Source organism: Zootoca vivipara, chromosome 2, assembly GCF_965207765.1.
Source record: "Zootoca vivipara chromosome 2, rZooViv2.hap1.1, whole genome shotgun sequence".
In the NCBI taxonomy this organism is placed as follows: domain Eukaryota; kingdom Metazoa; phylum Chordata; class Lepidosauria; order Squamata; family Lacertidae; genus Zootoca; species Zootoca vivipara.
Genome location: NC_142584.1, coordinates 120,915,714 through 120,935,475, shown reverse-complemented (window position 1 = coordinate 120,935,475; position 19,762 = coordinate 120,915,714). Strand labels below are relative to the sequence as shown.

Below are 19,762 nucleotides of genomic sequence, written 5' to 3'. Positions count from 1 at the left end.
GGTCTCTTTCTCCCCTCCCTTTACTGCCTGTCCAAAGCAGAGTGTTTGCTAAGAGCAGCCCTTTGGTCCTTGAGTCGGACTTGAGCATCGATGACCCACAGAGCGGGGCTCAGGTGCTAATAATAAATACACTTCTCCATGCAGGGGCCCCCAGGACCCCCCGGACCACGAGGCCCAGCCGGACCCTCTGGAGCAAATGTGAGTGTATTTTTCCTTCCACAACCCCCCACAACTGCTACACCGCCACCTCCACCCATTAACTGATACTCAGCATGGCCTTTTAGTCTAACAATTTGGGGTCTCTTTTTCCTTCCCACACAGGGTCCCCAAGGCCCACCAGGAGGCGTAGGAAACCTTGGCCCCCCAGGACAGAAGGTGAGTGGCTGGGAGGCAGGACTCCTGGGTCCTCTGGGGAGGTTAGTTGGGCGTGGATCCTGGGAGCCAGTATCCCTGTGTGTTCTGAAAAGCAAATCTGGTTTCCCTGGAGCAAGAAGGGAACAAGAAGAAAGTTGCTGGAGGAAATGACTCCTGGTTTCGGTTGTCTCTATACTAATGCACAGAGCATGGGAAATAAACAAGATGAACATCCAACTGTACGATGCTATGATGCAATGAGTAGGGTCTGTGTGTGTGTTTGGGGATCTGGGGATGAGTGGGTATTGATCTCCTCTTCCTGGTTCTTGGTTCTCTGGATGGCGGGTGAGCTATGAGTCTCTCAAACGGACTTCTCTTTTCCCCATGGTGGGTGCCCACCTTAGGGATCTCTCTCCCCAGATATTCATGATCCCCTCCGAATCCCCCCAATTGCCCTCACTACCTAATGAAAGCTCTCATGAGCCTATTACATTATATTATATTATATTTACTGTTCCCAAATCTGTTTACAATGAGAGGCACGTCCTGGAGAGAACCTCAGGGGCCAGGTTGAGAGGGCTGGAGGGCCTGAGATTCAGAATGAGAAGAAACACACACATTGGCTTGGAATAAATAGAAGAATGGAGGATGGGAAGAGCTTTGGATAGGACCAGACCCACACCTGCACAGCCCCCAATTTCCTTCTGTCGTTCCAGGGTGAGTCAGGAGAGCCGGGAGGTCCTGGTGTCCCTGGAGAACCTGGTGGCAAGGTAAGAGGCCCCCCCTCTCCCCCCTCCTTCCCTGCCCCATCAACCACCTCTGCCGTCACCATTGCGACGCCTGTCCTGTCCCACCTCAATTCGAACTCCCCAAAACCATGCGAGGACCAAAATTCATCCACATGAGGAGGCAAAGATCAGTGCAAAACAACAGAGAAAAACGGGCAATATTGTTATCGATCCGTTGAATTCGTGTCCTGCCCTTCCTGGCGTTCTGCCGGAGGAAGTTGCTTTGCCAAAATGTGTGGATTAAGCACAAACGGCGTGCAAAAATGCCCATGGGAGGAGAAATTTGTACTAAAATGCTGATGGGAAGGACTTTGAAAAAATAATAACTGTGGGGAAGCAGGCTAAAGATTTGAGAAACGGGAATACCAGAACTGACACTTGCCAGTCCCTGATCTGGGTTCACCGTACAGAACTTTAATGCTCCACTTTATGTCTGACTTCAAATTTTCCCTCCTGGCCCCCAAAATTATTCATTGCATATTCAAATGACCCACTGCCTAATCTCAGTGTGACCACCTTTCTCTCTGCCCCCATTCAAGACCCAAATTTAAGGGCTTGGTCGCCCTTGAACCAGGCAAAAAAATCCTTCTGGTGTCTCCTGCAGTGGCCAATCAGCCCACCCTCTGCCCTCCCCGGGGACTGGAGTCCCCTTCCCTCCACGCAGCCACTGGCATTTGGAGGGTGGAGGGTAGACTGCCCTTAGAGCTGGAAGCCCCACTGAGCCGTTTGGCCTCACCGCCCTTCCTCTCCCTTCAGGGCCCACGGGGAGAAAGAGGAGAGAAAGGCGAGGCTGGAGCTGCTGGCGTGGCCGGACCCCCTGGTGGGAAGGGCCCCACCGGAGACGACGGCCCCAAAGGAAACCCTGTAAGTGGTCCTGAAGAGAAAGAGTGGGGCGAGTCCTGCCTTGCAGGGGGTTGGGCTAGATGACCTTTGGGGTCCCAACTCTACAATTCTGTGGTTCTGTTTCTAACTCCACTTGATTTTATTTCATTCTTGGGGGAAAGTTCCTTAATCTTGGAAAGGGGGCTGTCATCGAATGGGTTGGAAAAGGTGAAACAGAGCCATGTGCAGGTGAAACTCTGAAAATTAGAATATCGTCGAAAAGTGCATTTATTTCATAAATTTCTTCAATTACATTCCATTTATAATTGGCCCGCCTAAAGACAAATAATTACAACTAATAAAGGCAACAACAAATATCTTGCTTTGCATGTCATGCATCTATTTGATATATTGGTTTCACCTTTTAAGTTGCATTACTGAAATGAAGGCACTTTTCGACGATATTCTAATTTCCCGAGTTTTACCTGTATCTGTTGGGAAGGCACAACTGGGCAACAGGGAGGGAGGGGGGTCTCCCTTCCTCTCCGGAGGGCTAAATCTCTCTCTCTCTCTCACCTTTTTAGGGTCCAGTTGGTTTTCCTGGAGATCCAGGACCACCTGGCGAAATGGGACCTCGGGTGAGTCACGGGGACCCCTTTCCCTAGGAGCCCCCACGGAAGGGCCAGGATCTGACCCAGGGGCTGACTGTGACTTTGTTCCCCTCCTGCCAACAGGGCCAAGACGGAGCCAAAGGCGACCGGGGAGAAGATGGCGAGCCGGGAGAGGCGGTAAGCGCTCTAGGTCTGGCAGGGAAGAGGTTCCGGGTCGTCTTCTGCTGGGTTTGGTTCCGGACATGATGCCTCCAACGAGTTCACCCTCCTCTTTCCCAAACAGTGAAGGGTCTCCATCATCGTCTTGGTTTCCCAAGACGTCCTTCTGCCGGAGTCGCCTTCCCCTTCTTTGTCCTCTTCTTCCTCCTCCCCAATTCCACTCCTCCTCGCCCAGCCTGACACCCCCTTCCCTTTCTCTCCCTTCCAGGGCTCTCCAGGACCCACAGGGGAGAACGGACCCCCCGGCCCGCTTGGCAAGAGGGTGAGTGGAGAGAGAGGGTCCTCCTGCATGCTGGGCGCCACAGGGCAGTACCCCTCCTGGCTGGCTGACCCACAAGCCCAACATAAAGAGGGTCCAGGCCCTTGGGCATCGGGGGCCAGAGAGTGTGGGGCCCCTGTGCCTGGGGGCCAGCTTGGCATCTCTCTGAGCCCAGTGCCTCCCTTCCTCTCTCCACAGGGTCCGGCCGGCACCCCAGGCCCCGAAGGACGCCAAGGGGAGAAAGGCGCCAAGGTGAGTTACCTGGTCGCCAGGTAAATGGAAGGGGAAGCCGGACAGGCAGGTGGCTTGAGCACCCTAAAGAAGAAACTATGGGATATCAGAGGAGCCGAGCAGGCCCGTGTGTGTGTGTGTGTGTGTGTGTGTGTGTGTGTGTGTGTGTGTGTGTGTTGGGGGCTTATATCTTTTTGTTTCCCATGTGCTCCTTTCATATTTGAATTTATTTGCCCTGCACTCTTAAGGTCCCAGGGCAGAGGTTAGAACAATTGAAATATATTTTTTACTGCTCTTTCATTTTTTGAAAAAGAGATTTAGTTGTGATTCCTGCATTGCCTGAGCCCTGGGGGTCCCCTCCAACTCTGCAGTTCTATGATTCTTAACCTCCCTCCCTCTAGGGGGCTAATCCTGCTCCCAAAACTCCTCCAAGGACTTGAATTTCCCCAGACCACTCCACACCCTGATCCTCGCTTTCCTTTGGCACTCTGCAGGGCAGCACAATCCCAGTGCGTGTTTCTACTCAGGAGTAAGCCCCAGTAATTGGTAGGTGGCAGGATTGTGGCCTGAGGCTGTTCCTCCGCTTCCTCCTGCCCCAGAGGGATTTGTCCCTGGTTAAGGATGAATCTCCTAGCGGCAATTTAAAAAAACAAAACAAAACAAAACCCTGAGCTGTAATTTCAAAAGATTACAGGTGATGGCCACTTGGGGATCTGAAAGAGCAGAAATAAAATCCCCTGCAGAGATGAAGTTGGAGCCCTCCCTCTATTAGGCCACCTGGATTACATATTCCATGGAAATGCAGGCTATAAATTCTCGAAATAGATAAACAGCGAAAGAGGGCTTGAAAATTAGGTGCTCTGTTTTTTTTGAAATGGAAGAAGGAAGTTCTGGGATCTTTACCTAGCTCTTACACTCCTCACACCTGCCCCACGGCCCCATCGCTAAAGAGCTGTGGGAGGCTGAGATGTTTTCCTCTTCCCAGAAAGCGCAGCTCAAAAGCCCCACAAGGACCAGTTAGCTGTGATTGCAGGGGGGTGGGCTGGATGACTCTTGGGGTTCCCTTCCAGCCCTACAATTGTGGATCTTCCCTCTCAGGAGGGGAAATGTTTTTGTATATGTTGGAAGCTGCCCAGATTGTCTGGGGTAAAATTATTATTATTATTATTATTATTATTATTATTATTATTATTATCACCGTCATCATCATTTCAGTGTGCAGGAGTGGCCTTTGTTTACAAATCTGACAGTCCGTTTCCAGGAAAATTTGTTGTTTCTCCTTTCATTTGGCTGCTACAGGGACTTCGGTACAGTTTCTTTAAAAAGAAAAAAATTATTTGGTTTTACAGATGTGTTCACATTCAAAATCACAAATAATAAAAATGACACAAGATTCTTCCGAATCTCTGGACTTCCCTCCATGGGCTCTCTAATTAACCTTTTCAACTGCATATTGTAAATCACTCTAATTTGTCAGTTATCCATCGTGTCCAAAGTCTATGTAACATTGCAAGAGTTATTTAAGACCTGCTTGCCGATCAGAAGGTTGGCGGTTCGAATCCCCGCAACGGGGTGAGCTCCCGTTGCTCGGTCCCAGCTTCTGCCCACCTAGCAGTTTGAAAGCACGTCAAAATGCAAGTAGATAAATAGGTACTGCTCCAGTGGGAAGGTAAACAGCATTTCCGTGTGCTGCTCTGGTTTGCCAGAAGCGGCTTTGTCATGCTGGCCACATGACCTGGAAGCTATACGCCGGCTCCCTTGGCCAATAATGTGAGATGAGCGCGCAATCCCAGAGTCATCCGCGACTGGACCTAACGGTCAGGGGTCCCTTTACCTTTACCTTATAGAGTCCAAATGCTTACAGTGGTCTCTCAAGCATAATATAAATTCCCCCCATTCTTTGTTGAAGTTTTGATCCTCCTAGTTTCTGATTTTCCCAGTCATTTTTGCCATCTCTGCATAGTCCAACAGCTTGGTCTCCCATTCCACTCTAGCAGGGACCGGCTTGAGTGCAGTTTCAACAGGCTGGGACAGACCCTCTCCCCACCATCATTTTGACTAATTTTAGATGAAACGCAGCCTGGGGAGGTTGTGGCTTTGGAGGGAAGGGTGTGTGTGTGTGTGTGTGTGTGTGTGTAATTTTCTCCCTGCCGGCTTTCCCCCTGCAAATCCCCACCCCACCCCACCCCACCCAAAATCCCCAGCTGGGGAAACACAGCCAGATGGGCGGAGTGTAAATAATATTATTTCACTGTTGGGGCTGGAGGTGGGGGTGGGACCTTCTCTAAAGAGGCAGCTCATGCAGAACTCGCAGCCCCAAAACTTCACCCAACCCTTATTCCCTTTCCGACTTACAATAAATAGGACACCTCACCCATCCACATTTTCATTCAGGGACTGTTGGGTGGTGTGGTTTTTTTTCTTTTTTATTGGTAAAGATTTTCATTTCCTTTTGTAAGTCGTATAAGAACAGTTAAAACAATGGTTGAAAGTAAAAAAAATGGAAAATCTGAACTGTAAAATCGGGGGTTGGACTAGATGACCCTCAGGGTCCCTTCCAATGCCTCATTACTCTTTGATACTGCTGTTCGGGGAATGTATTACTGTATTTAGTTGTGAACTACTTTATTTATTTATTTATTTATTTAGTTAGTTAGTTAGTTAGTTAGTTATAGTTCATAATAATAATTGGTGTGCCGCCCTTCCTCCACAGATCTGAAGGCGGTTCACAACATTAAAAAAATGCAATATAATAAGCTCAAAATGCAGAATAAATCCTGCTTGCATTTGGGGGATCTGTTTGGCTGTCGTGAGAACAGGCAGGCCAATGTCCTGTGTGGAATAGCAAGAAGAGAAGCGGGTGGGTTGTGTCTCTGGGCAAATGCAAAAAGATTCCGAAACAGAAGTGGTGCGTTGATATGAAGGGGGCGGGGATTGGTCACTGCGTGAGTCGGAAGAGACCCCCCGAGGGTCATGTAGCCTAACCCCCTGTGACCTGCTTCCCCTCCCCTCTCTAGGGAGAGTCAGGAGCGCTGGGACCCCCAGGGAAGACGGGGCCCGTGGGCCCTCAGGGAACCCCGGGGAAGCCAGGGACCGACGGACTGAGGGGCCTCCCCGGATCAGTGGTAAGGAGACTGAAATAAAAAAATTTAAGGTATTATAAATATATATATAATAAATGTTTATAAATGTGCCAGGCAAACACGTAAAAGGAGGGCAGTCCTGGGGCCATTTTGACTCTCCCTTCAGACTCTCCCTCTGAAAAGAGGGAGGAAATGAAAAAATCTCCCCATTGTCTCTGTGCTCACAAATCCTGTCTCCCCCAGGGCCGTCTTAAGCATAGCTGGTGAACTATCCCTCCGGCGCCCCCCCTCCCGTTTCTGTGCGCGGCGCCCCCCTGGCGGCCCAATGCCTTGGCACCTTGCGCCACCCAGCCTTGCCTTAGGGCCGGCCCTGGTCTCCCCATTGTCTCTGTGCTCACAGATCCACACCTTAAGGTGTGAATGGGGTGAACCTGGGACTTGGATTCCGGAATTGAGTAGTTATAATGCAATCAGATAGCCTGGCAGACAGGGGATAAACAAAGTTGCAGACCCCCCTTTTCTTTGATGTAGGTATGATGTATCTGGGGTGGTGGTCTTGGGCTACACCCCTTCAGTGATGTCTGTATGATGCTTCATGGAGTCCAAGGTGGGCAGTTTTAAATGTCTATATAAGGGCAGGCATGCCTTTGTTCTGGGTCCTCCTCCTTTCTCCTGCCTTTGAGGGGAGCACCCTGTTGCAACAGTTCAAGAAAGATCAGGCTTACTAGCTGCTTCGCTTCTCAAGATTCTCTGGTTGGCCTCTGTTATTTTCTCCTACCGATGGAGAACGTACAAAGGACTCTACAAGGGCTCTTGTGTACCCCATAAGGGAATGAAGGCAGATTTTGTTTATTGCAAGACCGACCCGGATGCCTGGGTTCTCTGGGAGGGGCAAGGGTGCGCATGTGTGTGTGTGTGTGCTGAAGTCGGCCTCAGTTGGGGGTCCCTCGTGTGGCACAGATGCAGGGACCAGGGTGGCCTCAAAGACCCCCACCAGTGGGGCAGGATTTGTGTCTTGTGGTCCCATTGCAGGGCCGCTGGAGAGTTGGGGGGGGGCGTATGGGGTGTCAGGGGAGGGGCGCTTCCTCTGGTGGGGACACATCCTGCTCCTTCTGGGGCGGTTTGTCCACCTTTGGTCCCCACCCTGCACCCCTCGAAGTTGTCAGCATGGGGCAGGGGCCCCAATCCTGAGAAACGGTGAGGGGAGCTGAGGGGTCTCAGGCCCTGGGGGAGTTAGGGGTTTCTGCTGCATGCGAAGACAGGCTCTGGCGGGACAGAGTCCAACCTTCAAGAAGGCAGTAGAGGAGGAGGAAGCAAAACAACATGGTGGCGCCCTTGCAGGTTGCGAGGAGGTTTTTGCGGTCATTAGGAAAGTTGGTCCGAGAACCATCTTGTTCTGCATTCGGGGCAAGGCGTGATGATCTAGGCAGACGGAAATGGGTGACTTTTGGTTCTTCAGTAGCCAGATGGGGGCTGCTCCTAAAGCAGCGCAACGAACATCTAGCAGAATAGGAAAGGCAAAAAGCAGAGAACGGTTCCTAATGGAGGTGACAAAATTCCTGCTGAAGGGGGTCTCCGTAGAGGCTGTTGGAGCCAATGCAGAGTCTACGGGGTGTTTATATGTGAGGAGATAATCCATTGGTTGCCAGATTGATTCTAATTTTGCTGAAATAAAGAAAAGACAAGAATGGAAGGGGGTTGAAATCTCTACGCTTCACATGGTTGCTTCTAAAGGCTATAAATAAAGTATGTTCAATCAGGATAAAAGAGAGAGAGGGCCGTAGAGGGAAGAGAGGGGCAGGCGGGCCTTGGGAAGGGAGACCATCAAGGAGAAGGAAAACTCTGATCCCAAATCTCCGCTTCCTCGTGGGACGTTTTCGGGAGAAAAAAAGGCTCAGGAGAAAACCCCGCACAATTCCAGAGCGGAGTCCCTAAAGCAGTTGGGTGGCTCCTTCCAGCAACTCCTGCAGCCAAGCCCAATGTCTTGCTCTGCTTTCCTTTGGACCATCTCATCCAGGCCCAGAGGGGGGTCTTGTCGTCTGGGCAGCCCAGGACCTCTAGGGAGGGGAGGGGGCCTGGTGGGCGGGGCCAAAAGTGGGCGCTTGAAGGGCAGGGCTGCGTGAGGCCACCGAGGGCCACCTAGAGAGGCTGGGAAAGGCTGCATTTGGGCATTGAGTTTCTCACCCCAATTGAATGCTTTTGCCCCCCTCCCTGTCTCTTCCAGGGGGCGCAGGGCAAGCCAGGAGCGACCGGCCAGGCTGGCCCCCCAGGACCAGTGGTGAGTGTCTGGCCAGATGGGGGGTGGGGGGCAGACGTGACAGCCTCAGGGGAGAGAGCTAAGGATCCCAACAGTTGGGCCTCTTGCAGGGGGTTGGGCTGGATGACCTTTGGGTTCCTTTCCGACTCTACTATTCTGCGGTTCTTCCTGCAGGGCCCCCCCGGCTTGCCTGGGCTGAGAGGTGACTCTGGACCCAAAGGAGAGAAGGTAAGGTGTGGGTTCCCTCCCCATGGATGGGGGGCACCAAACATGCAGAGGGAGGCCCCAGGCCACCCACCCACCCACCCATGTGGCTGGGTGTCCATTCCCCAAAATTGTGTGAAGCGCCTAACTTAGTGGGAAGTTGCACCAGAGTCTTGCTTCTCTGTTTATCCACAAGATGCCACATAATCCCTTTGGTCTCAGCCAATACAAAAGGGACTTTGCAGGCTCCCTCTGGCTAGGAAGCTTCCCTTCAGTGTTCGATTGGCAAAAATGGACAAATGCAGGCCCAGTTTAATCTGTGGCGGAAATGACTGTAGCTTGAGAATGGTGCTTTCCAGGTTTATCAAATTGACTAGACCATAAGTGGCTTGGGATCTGGGAAGGAACTAGATCACATGTCGGTTGCAAACTCGAAATGGATTAAGTCATAAATCGCTTGCAATCCAGAAACTGACTACATTATAATTCAATTGCAAACTGGAAATTAACTAGACCATGTTGCTTGTGATGCTGAAATTGACTAGACCGTAAGTCGTTTGGGATCTGGAAAGGAACTAGATCACATGTTGGTTGCAAACCGGAAATGGATTAAGTCATAAATCGCTTGCAATCCAGAAACTGAATTCAGTACACCATAATCCAATTGCAAACTGGAAATTAACTAGACCATAAATTGCTTGTGATGCTGAAATTAACTAGACCGTAAGTCGTTTGGGATCTGAAAAATTGCCCAGGCTGCAGGTTGCATGCTATCTGGAAATGGACTAGACCCTAAGTGACTTGAGATCTAGAAATTGACTAGACCTTCAGTGGTTTGTGAAGTGGTCCCATCCGTTTCCCTACCCGCCTGCCCCGGTTCCCCGCCAGTAAGTGCCACCTCTCCCCTCAGGGACACCCCGGTCTCATCGGCCTGATCGGACCCCCAGGAGAGCAAGGGGAGAAGGGAGACCGAGGCCTGCCTGGCCCACAAGGCACCGCGGGGCAGAAAGGAGAAACGGTGAGTGTTTGGGGGCAGAGATGGGGAGCAGGCGGGGACCAAATAAAACCTGAACAAAAAAATCGAGGACCCTGACCCCTGAGCCATCTGAGAAACGCAAACAGGAAACGCAGGATAAAGGAGAATTTGTGCAGGCCTCCATTAAGGGGAAGTTGTCTGCCTGCCTGTCAAGGATTATTTCGCTGGGATTTCTGCTCTGCGGGGGTTGGGCTAGATGACCCTCGGAGGTCCCTTCCAACTCCATGATTACACCAAGAAACAACCCTCCGTCCTATGAGACGGTGACACCCACCTGAGTCTTCCTCCGAACACACTTTTGCACCACCCCTTGTTTCTTTTCGCTGTTTAAAATTATTATTTTTAACAAATTTGTTTTTTAATTCTGTATCCTTAGGTTGAGTGAAGGACGGGCAACGAATAAACGAATAGGAATAAAAATGCAGATAATAATTTGTTGTTGTTACCTGTTTGCGGGTTTTGTTGCCTTAACAGTTTCTCAACAAATCAATAAGATCCAAATCTTCTAGTGAAGCCGATTCCGGTCGCAGCAAAGAGGGAGAGAAGCGAAGGGCAGGGCAGGGGACAACGGGAGGGTAGGGGGAGAAGCCGAGGGGGGTCTTCTGTGCCTATAGCATGGTGGGAAGGTAGGGGGGCCAGTTAGGACTCCTGGGTCCCCCGAAATGGCATGGCCTTGCCCAACTGACCCTTTCTCCCTCTGTTCCCCCCCCCCACAGGGAATCCCTGGTCCGACCGGCCCCCTTGGACCCGCAGGACCCCCCGGTCTCCCAGTAAGTGAGCCTCTCCACACACCCCCTTTGCCCTCCCCACATCCCCTCCCTGAGTGGCACCTTCTAACACCTTTTTTAAAAAATCAATATTTATGCTTTTCAGATTTATACATTTGACGTTCTAAAAGTTGACTTCCTTCCCCCTCTTTCTGCGGTTCCTTAAATTTATTTCTAATATCTTCTGCATGTCCAAATTAACTGAATTTGCTCATTTATTCATCTACTTTAAATATATAACCCTTATAAAACTGCAGGTTATTACAATAATCCTGCCAATGGTTTTATCTGTAAATATTCAATAAACCATTTCCACTCTTTTATAAAAAGTTTGCTATCTTGGCTTCTTGTTTTTTCCGGTAAGTTTCGCCACTTCCGCGTATTCCGTAAGTTTTTGTATCCATTCTTCCTTTGCTGGGACTTTTTTTCCCATTTTGGGGGGGAAGTAACACTCTTGCCGCCGTAGCCACGTGCATGAATAAGTTTCTATACAGTTTGGATAGTTCTGTCCCTATAATTCCCAAAAGGGAAGATGCTGGTAATTTTTACAAAGGTTATTTTGAACATCCTTGTCGTTTTGTTATATATTATTTCCTCCTCCCTTCCACAGGGTCCAGGCGGCCCCCCAGGTCCTAAAGGAGCCACGGTAAGAGCCTCCCCACACATTGAGCCCCCCCACCCTCTTGGGGGGAGAGGCGGGGTGAGGACATGCCCCTCTTTCCCTCGCGTGCCACTGACATTGTCAACTGCCTTTTCTAGGGTCAAGCAGGACCCAAAGGTCAACGCGGAGTCCCTGGTCCCCCTGGACGCCCGGTAAGAAAACCCCACACATTCCCCACTTCCTCCCCACCCCCCAAGGTCTGTTTCTTGCTGCTCCTCCAGCTGGGAAGGTGAAACCCTCCGGACTTGAACGGCCTGGAAAACTGTGATGTTGTTTTTTTAAAAAAATTATGTTCAGGGTAAACATTCAGTTGGTAGCGCTCGAGACTCTTAATCCCAGGGTTGTGGGTTCAAGCCCCACTTTGGGCAGAATATTCCTGCGTTGCAGGGGGTTGGACTAGATGACCCTGGGGGTCCCTTCCAAACCTGTGATTCTATGATAATAATGAAAGCAGTGGACCTGTCGGACTGGGTTCTGGTAAATGGGATTCCCCACCCAGCCACCCGCACGGCTGCCCTCTGCCATCCTCAGGGCAGCCGAAAGGAAGCCCCTCTGCAGAGTTAAACTGTGGGACTCCCTGCCACCGGAGGCTTTCAAAGAGGATTGTACAAGTTCACAGCTGTGCTCTTGACTCGGAGGGGAATGGGGTCTGAAGGGCGGGTGCCTGAAACCGCAGGAGGGGAGGGGGCTCTCGAGTTCGAATCCTGACGGGTGGGTGGGTTCTGTGGTTCTCACGTTCTCCCGCTCTCCCGCCCAGGGACCCCCCGGGGAGGTGATCCAGCCACTGCCCATCCAGAGGTCCAAGAAGAACAAGCGCTCGGTGGATGGCAGCCAGCTGGTGGCTGAAGAGCAGCAGCCGTCGGACGGGGCAGGCCAGGCCCCCTTGGAGGGCATGGAGGAGATCTATGGCTCCCTCAACTCCCTGCGGCAGGAGATCGAGCAGATGAGGAAGCCCCTGGGCACCCAGGAAAGCCCCGGGCGAACCTGCCAGGACCTTCTGCTCTGCCACCCGGACCTGCCTGATGGTGGGTGGGTGGGTGGGTGGGGCTCAGGGTCCTCCGGAAGACAGGAGAAATAATAAGAATAGTAATTTTATTCTGGCTGCGTCAGGGTGGTGGCTGTCCAGCCACACTTGAGTTGGTCTGCAACTCCCATGAGCTCCCACCAAGCGCAAGGGATGATGGGAGTTGTAGTCCAATGTCTACAGGTAGGCAAGGCCATTGCAGCGAGTCACAGAAACAGCTGGGTGAGGCTTTCCTGCCTTGCAATGAGGCAGAACAAAGAGACTCAGGTAACTCGCGTAAGTGAGCCCAGCTGCATCCTTTGGGATGAAAGCAGCTCAGGATTCCTAGCCTGTTTTGTTGATGCAAGGCAGGCGGCAAAGATAGAAAAGGATAATTCCTGGAGGCAAAGAAATTTGCTACCAAATTCCGGCAGTGGAATTTGCTGCCAAGGAGTGTGGTGGAGTCTCCTTCTTTGGAGGTCTTTAAGCAGAGGCTTGACAGGCATATGTCAAGAATGCTTTGATGGTGTTTCCTGCTTGGCAGGGGGTTGGACTGGATGGCCCTTGTGGTCTCTTCCAACTCTATGATTCTATGATTCAAAGAGCCAAGTACAGTTTGATGAGAAAACCCCAGCAGGGATTTAAAATCTCAAAACATGCAGCGGTTCGGTGTGGAAATACAGGCTGTTGCCCCCTTCCAAGTTCCTCCCAAAGTTCCCCTCTTCCCTGAGCGTAGAAAAAGACCATCAATTTGGTAACCGAAAAATTGGTTTACTTACAAACTCTCCAAAGGTCAGGTTCATGTGCTTTTCCGTGCAGCATTCAGAAAAAGTTGCGCAGCTGTGAGGATTCCCTTGCTTTAATGGAACCTCCAGACCCAGAGGTAGTCTATCTCGATTCCTTGTTCTTTGGCCACTGTCAGAATTAGATGGGGGCCCCCTATGGCCTGACCCTGCTGCTGCTGCTGCAAGGCTTTTCTAATGTTCCTTTCTCCTTTTCTCCCCCCCCCCCCGGCCAAAAAAATAATAATATCCAGGCGAATACTGGATTGACCCCAACCAGGGCTGCTCACGAGATTCCTTCAAGGTCTACTGTAATTTCACGGCCGGTGGAGAGACCTGCGTCTTCCCTAGCCAGGAGATTCGAGAGGTAAGAGATGGACCCGGGGGGGGGGAGCATGCAGTTTTGGGGTGAGCTGATTTCCTTGCTTCCGCTGGAGAGAATCCAGGGACAACACAAGAGTCAGGAGGGGAGCCTGACAGCGATATTCATGGGGAGGGAAACCCTCGTCTGAAATGATGCCTGCTGCCGTTCTCCTCCTCCTCCTCCTCCTCCTTTACAAATGAAGGTTGCATTCCAGTATTTTTCTCTCTTTCTCTCCTTTTCCCAGGTGAAAATGTCGACGTGGGAGAAAGAGAAGCCTCAGACTTGGTTCAGCCAGTTCCAGAAAGGCAGGAAGGTGAGAGAATTGTGATCCAGGGGGGTTATTATAGCAGGCACCCCCAAACTTGGCCCTCCAAATGTTTTTTGGGACTACAACTCCCATCATCCCTAGCTAAGAGGACCAGTGGTCAGGGATGATGGGCGTTGAAGTCCCAAAACATCTGGAGGGCTGAGATTGGGGGGTGCCTGCTGTGTAGTGACCCCCACCAGCGCCTCTGGGGCTTTGCAGACTGAAAGGAGGAGGAGGAGGAGTAATAAATACCCCGCCAATCTGACTGGGCTGCCCCAGCCGCTCTGGGCAGCTTCTGACAACAACTATGCATTCGTCGTCACAGAAGGCACAGCTCACCTGTGGAACTCCCCACCACAAGAGGCAGGGATGCCCCCAAATGCAGGGAAGAGATGGCTGCCTGTGGCCCCTGATCGCAATGGCTCTGCTCTTCCTCCACAGTGGAGGCAGTAAATGCTTCTGGGTACCAGTCGCTGGAAGAAGCAGGCAGGGAGAGACTTTCTCTTGTGTTCGAATCCTGCTGGTTTCCCTTGGTGGGTCTCTGGCCCGGCCACCATGAGAACAGGAATGCAGGGCTAGGTGGGTCTCCTTTTGGCCTGATCCAAGAGCCAGACCCCTTTACGCCTTTACGTGGGATGTAAAGGCAATTATTATATAGACGTGGCAGGAAATAAACACTGCTAAAAAAAATCATGTTTATAGACAATTCCCCCCCCCAAGCTCTTGAAATGTGTAGTGTCTGGTCCTGTGACAGATTATCAGTGGGTGGGCTGACCTGCCCCCTCCCCACCTCGATCCTTGGCCAGAGAATCAGGAGCCAGACCTTAGGTGTCCAGTGGGAAAGTTGGAAGAAATTGGCCCCCAGTACACAGAAAGAACTTCCTGACAGTAAGAGCTGTTCAACAGTGGGATTTGCTGCCAAGGAGTGTGGTGGAGTCTCCTTCTTTGGAGGTCTTTAAGCAGAGGCTTGACAGCCATATGTCAGGAATGCTTTGATGGTGTTTCCTGCTTGGCAGGGGGTTGGACTGGATGGCCCTTGTGGTCTCTTCCAACTCTATGATTCTATGATTCTACACCCAGGCTCCAAATCGTTCAGGCCTCTAAAGGGTGAAAAGCGCCACTTTTGAGCCCCAAAATAAACTAGCAACCAGATCGGACAAGTCTATCCGAGTTATTCCTTTATTGCATTTATATAATTTTAATTGAGCCAATAACCAGCAGAGAAGGTAGGAGGGAAACAGAGCCCAGGAAAAATGGGTTAAGTACGGTATCAATGGTAGGATTCAAAACAATGTAAAATGTAAAAAAGGTGGGAAATAGAAAATAATTGCATTAAAATTTTAAAGAAAACAACGCTAATAATGTTTAAATTAAGGTGAGGTCCTGCACCGACAAGCTTTTGCTGCTAGTTTTGCATGGAAACTAGCTCTCTTGATGGTAATCTCCGGAAACTGTCCAGATAACAGATAATCCTTATGAAACATTTGTATATCCCACCTATTTCTCCTGCGCAGTCCTCCCCTCCTCATTTAATACTTACCACAGCCCTGTGAAATAAAAAAAATCCTTCCAGCAGCACCTTAGAGACCAACTAAGTTTGTCATTGGTATGAGCTTTTGTGTGCATGTATCTGAAGAAGTGTGCATGCACACAAAAGCTCATACCAATGACAAACTTAGTTGGTCTCTAAGATGCTATTGGACGGAATTTTTTTATTTTGTTTTGACTATGTCAGACCAACACGGCTACCTACCTGTAACCACAGCCCTGTGAGAGAAGACAGTGACTGGACACACACACCCCGACTGGGGGATTTGAACCCATGTCCTAGCCCCGGGGTCGGCAGCCTAAGGCCCATGGCCACAAGCAGGGGGCTAACCGGCCCACAAGCTGCCCACTCGGTGAGTCCCCACACGCTGCACTAAACTGGACCAGCACAGCACGGGGACTTGCTTCCGTGCTGCCATAAATCGCGTCTGCGCATGCACAGACGCCAGAAATTGCATCTGTGCAGATGCCGGAAATCGCGCTCACACACGCTCATGCATGCCTGGGATCCTGCCCACAGAGGGATCTAGCTTGAGAGCAGTACATGTGAAAAGGATCTAGGAGTCTTGGTAGACCACAAACTTGACATGAGTCAGCAGTGTGATGCAGCAGCTAAAAAAGCCAATGCAATTCTGGGCTGCATCAATAGGAGTATAGCATCCAGATCAAGGGAAGTAATAGTACCACTGTATTCCGCTCTGGTCAGACCTCACCTGGAGTACTGTGTCCAGTTCTGGGCACCACAGTTCAAGAAGGATACTGACAAGCTGGAACGTGTCTAGAGGAGGGCAACCAAAATGGTCAAAGGCCTGGAAACGATGTCTTATGAGGAACGGCTTAGGGAGCTGGGTATGTTTAGCCTGGAGAAGAGAAGGTTAAGGGGTGATATGATAGCCATGTTCAAATATATAAAAGGATGTCATATAGAGGAGGGAGAAAGATTGTTTTCTGCTGCTCCAGAGAAGCGGACACGGAGCAATGGATTCAAACTACAAGAAAGAAGATTCCACCTAAACATTAGGAAGAACTTCCTGACAGTAAGATCTGTCCGGCAGTGGAATTTACTGCCAAGGAGTGTGGTGGAGTCTCATTCTTTGGAGGTCTTTAAGCAGAGGCTTGACAGTCATATGTCAAAAATGCTTTGATGGTGTTTCCTGCTTGGCAGGGGGTTGGACTGGATGGCCCTTGTGGTCTCTTCCAACTCTATGATTCTATGATTTTATCTCCACTGCGGTGAACCAGCCCAGGCGAGGAAAACCTTGTGGACCCCTGCCCTAGCCTGTCTATGACACCCACACCGGCTCTCCTCCGAACCTCTTCCCAGCAGAGCCTGGGAGCAAAAGGGCAGCCCCAGGCAGAATACGTTGCCGCAGTCTAGCCCTGACTCCTTTTCTCCCCCTCCCCAGTTCTCCTACTCGGATGCCGATGGCAACCCCCTGGGCATCGTGCAGCTCACCTTCCTGCGGCTGCTGAGCGTCTCGGCCCGGCAGAACTTCACCTACCACTGCCAGCGTTCAGCCGCCTGGCACAGCCGTGGGGAGCCGGCCCCCGGGGGCTACCAGCGCGCCCTCCGCTTCCAGGGCGCCAACGAGGAGGAGCTGAGCTACGACAGCAGCCCCTACGTCAAGGCCCTGCGGGACGGCTGTGCGGTGAGTCCTCCCCAGCAGGGGTAGCATCTGGCGGGGGCCGGGTTCCCTGGGCGGGGGGAACCCGGGAGCCACACTGTGAGGCTGGGTCAGACAGGCCCCTTTGGGCAGCTGATTCGGGAGGGCTCTTTGTACACTCCAATGGAGCCTCCAGGGGCAGGGGCAGTCTATCCAGATTCCTTGGGGTATTTGATCACTGTGAGAAGGGGGTGCTGGTTTAGGTGGGCCATTGGCCAGATCCAGTAGTCCTTATGAGATAGTGGGCTCAAGGGGGGGGTGGATTTGAGGGGAGGGGCTGCTGGCACAAAGCTTTCGCAGAGCTGAATCGATGCTGGGCCTTTACTGAGCATTCTTGTGGGGAGGCTCTCAGACAGCAGGGATCTCGAAACCACAAAAAGTCCAGCTCCTTTTTTTTTAATAAAAAAAGTCATTTGTCATGGATGCTGTGACACGGGGGTGGGCTGGATGACCCCCGGAACCCATCCAACTCTGTGATTATAAAGCAGGTTTTTGGGTGGGTGGGTGTTTTTTTTATTTAAAAAAATCTATTTCTATGCTGCTTTTTATTCAAATAAATCCCTAAGCAGCTTACAAGCAAAAGATAAAAATGACATAATGGAACATCACAGATGCAGCATAAATTGTATAGAATATTTAACAAATAAAACAATCACAAACAAAACAAAATAAAAAAATCCTTCCAGTAGCACCTTAGAGACCAACTAAGTTTGTCATAGGTATGAGCTTTTGTGTGCATGCACACTTCTTCAGACAAAACAATTACTGCTCTGCTAGATAATTGGTTCCCCAACTTTTCGGAGGGGGGGGCCTGCCTCCCTGGTTCAATGAACTTACACTCCACCCAAACAACAGAATTCAGAAAAGCAGCTTGCATGGCCCTCTAAGATAACAACGCAACAAAAGTCAAAGCAGTAGCGATAAATTGTACATTTGTTCAAAACTCAATTAAAACTACTTAGTTTAACTATGTAAAGAAAATGGTTGGATTTGATCTTGGTCAAAGACTTCGCCATTAGAAAAAGGAGCCCCCCCCCCCCTACAAATATAAATGAAGTGGAAGTAGATAATATGACTGTAGGTTTTGTTTCGCTCCCCAAAATATAATTTTATTTTATGATTTACCATTGTTTATATTTTGAATTAGATATATATACAGGGCACCAAAATCTTTTAGGCGCTGCGTATGGCCTCTAAAGGTCTTCGTCTCGCCCTGGTCGGAAGCAGCCATGTTTCTGAACGCCTGTGGAAAAGTTCTTCTCGCACTCGGATCCCGCTTGCGGGTTTCCCACCATGCTGGCCAGGTTTGTCCTCGTGTTCTCACACCATCTCCTCTCTCCTTCGCAGACACGGAAAGGATCAGAGAAGACCGTCCTGGAGGTCCACACCCCCCAGGTGGAGCAGCTGCCCTTGACGGACGTTCGCGTGGCGGACTTTGGGGAGCCCGGCCAGAGGTTCGGGTTCGAGGTGGGCCCGGTCTGCTTCCGAGGCTAAGGCGGCAGAAACCCCTGCACACTTCACTGAGCCCACCCACCCACCCACCCCCGACCCCGTTTGCCCTTGGTCTCCAGAGGAACCCCCCCCCCACAAGCAGTGACGGAACAGGATCCGGCCTCTCTCCACCCCACCCTCAAGACACAGCGGATCCGTCGCCAACCAACGGGAGACCGAGGCACATCGGGGGTCTGGGACGTGGGCACCAATGCAGACCAAAGAGAAGTGGACAGTTTGGGACAAGCCAGATGATATTTTATCGCCAAAGGAAACATTCCTCCTCTCCTCCACGGGTAGCGGGTTACAAAGCAAAGCCCCCTCCCCAAACACACAGGGACCCCTCCCCACTGTAACTCTTTTCCGCTGAACCCACTACTCTAACCCCACCCCATGCCTCATCTCGCGGCTGTCTGTCCCCCTCCCCCCAAAAGCACTAAAGCATCCCTTTTCCTATTCCTTCAGGGGTCCTTGGGGAGGAAGGGATTGGGGGGGGGGGGTTATATTCAACAATAATCTGCAGAATTTTCCAGTTGTAACTCCCCAGTCCCAAATCCAGTTGTTGCATTCCCCCCCATGACCCTTGCCCACCCCAGAATAGAATGCCCTTCTCTGGGCAGAATGGGACCCTTCGCCCCCACCCCTAATGGCCACTCCCACCCCTCCTAGCCCTTGCATCCATTTTAAGACCTCACCCACCACCCCTGTCCCAGCTCCCCAACAGGTGTTTTTTTTCCCCAAACGGGAAGCCACAAGCCCTTTCCTGCCATTCCCCTCACCCCCTAACAGACAGCACCAATTAAGCCACCAGAGACAGAAGCCCCACATTTCTAGGAGGAAACCGGGGGAGGGGGGCAGATGCTACAGGAAGCTGCTTGTGGGCTGGAAAGAGGCAGCTGGAGTGAACAATTTTGCTTGTCTCTATCCTAATGCACAGAGCATGGGAAGCAAGCAAGATGAACTCAAGCTCCCAATACAAGGTGGCAAATGCGATTGAATAGGCACTGCTGAAACCAGAAGGGCTAAATGACACTGGGTGGGGGGAAACTTGGTACAAAAGCCCCCCACCCAGTTCAGAGACCAAGAGCAGAGAGGGGTCCTCTGACTTCACAATGGCCACCTCTCCCCCAAACCCTGGTTATCTCCACCCTAGCCACCTCAACCATTGCCCAAAACATATCTTAACTTTCATTTTTAAATGATTCTAAATCTAGACACTGCCCTTGGGAGAGGGTTCCCCCCTTTTGCACAAATTAGTGTCCCGCCAGGAATTCAGCCCCCTCCCCTCCCCCTTGCTAAACTTTCAAGCCC

The 19,762-nt window shown here is 51.1% G+C and overlaps 1 protein-coding gene across 1 annotated transcript in view; it reads left to right on the top strand.

Moving 5' to 3' along the window:
• Nucleotides 1-19,032, top strand: part of COL11A2 (collagen type XI alpha 2 chain) — a 73,037-nt gene extending 54,005 nt beyond the window's left edge. The window contains exons 48-67 of the mRNA XM_088662572.1: nucleotides 145-198; nucleotides 322-375; nucleotides 1,071-1,124; nucleotides 1,899-2,006; nucleotides 2,549-2,602; nucleotides 2,699-2,752; nucleotides 3,003-3,056; nucleotides 3,252-3,305; nucleotides 6,302-6,409; nucleotides 8,592-8,645; nucleotides 8,799-8,852; nucleotides 9,739-9,846; nucleotides 10,581-10,634; nucleotides 11,242-11,277; nucleotides 11,391-11,444; nucleotides 12,050-12,317; nucleotides 13,332-13,444; nucleotides 13,686-13,754; nucleotides 16,703-16,945; nucleotides 18,308-19,032. Of these exons, the coding sequence (XP_088518698.1) occupies nucleotides 145-198; nucleotides 322-375; nucleotides 1,071-1,124; nucleotides 1,899-2,006; nucleotides 2,549-2,602; nucleotides 2,699-2,752; nucleotides 3,003-3,056; nucleotides 3,252-3,305; nucleotides 6,302-6,409; nucleotides 8,592-8,645; nucleotides 8,799-8,852; nucleotides 9,739-9,846; nucleotides 10,581-10,634; nucleotides 11,242-11,277; nucleotides 11,391-11,444; nucleotides 12,050-12,317; nucleotides 13,332-13,444; nucleotides 13,686-13,754; nucleotides 16,703-16,945; nucleotides 18,308-18,454 (1,794 nt within the window). The 3' untranslated portion in view covers nucleotides 18,455-19,032. The remainder of the gene's footprint in view (nucleotides 1-144; nucleotides 199-321; nucleotides 376-1,070; nucleotides 1,125-1,898; nucleotides 2,007-2,548; nucleotides 2,603-2,698; nucleotides 2,753-3,002; nucleotides 3,057-3,251; nucleotides 3,306-6,301; nucleotides 6,410-8,591; nucleotides 8,646-8,798; nucleotides 8,853-9,738; nucleotides 9,847-10,580; nucleotides 10,635-11,241; nucleotides 11,278-11,390; nucleotides 11,445-12,049; nucleotides 12,318-13,331; nucleotides 13,445-13,685; nucleotides 13,755-16,702; nucleotides 16,946-18,307) is intronic.
• Nucleotides 19,033-19,762: the final 730 nt, after the last annotated feature.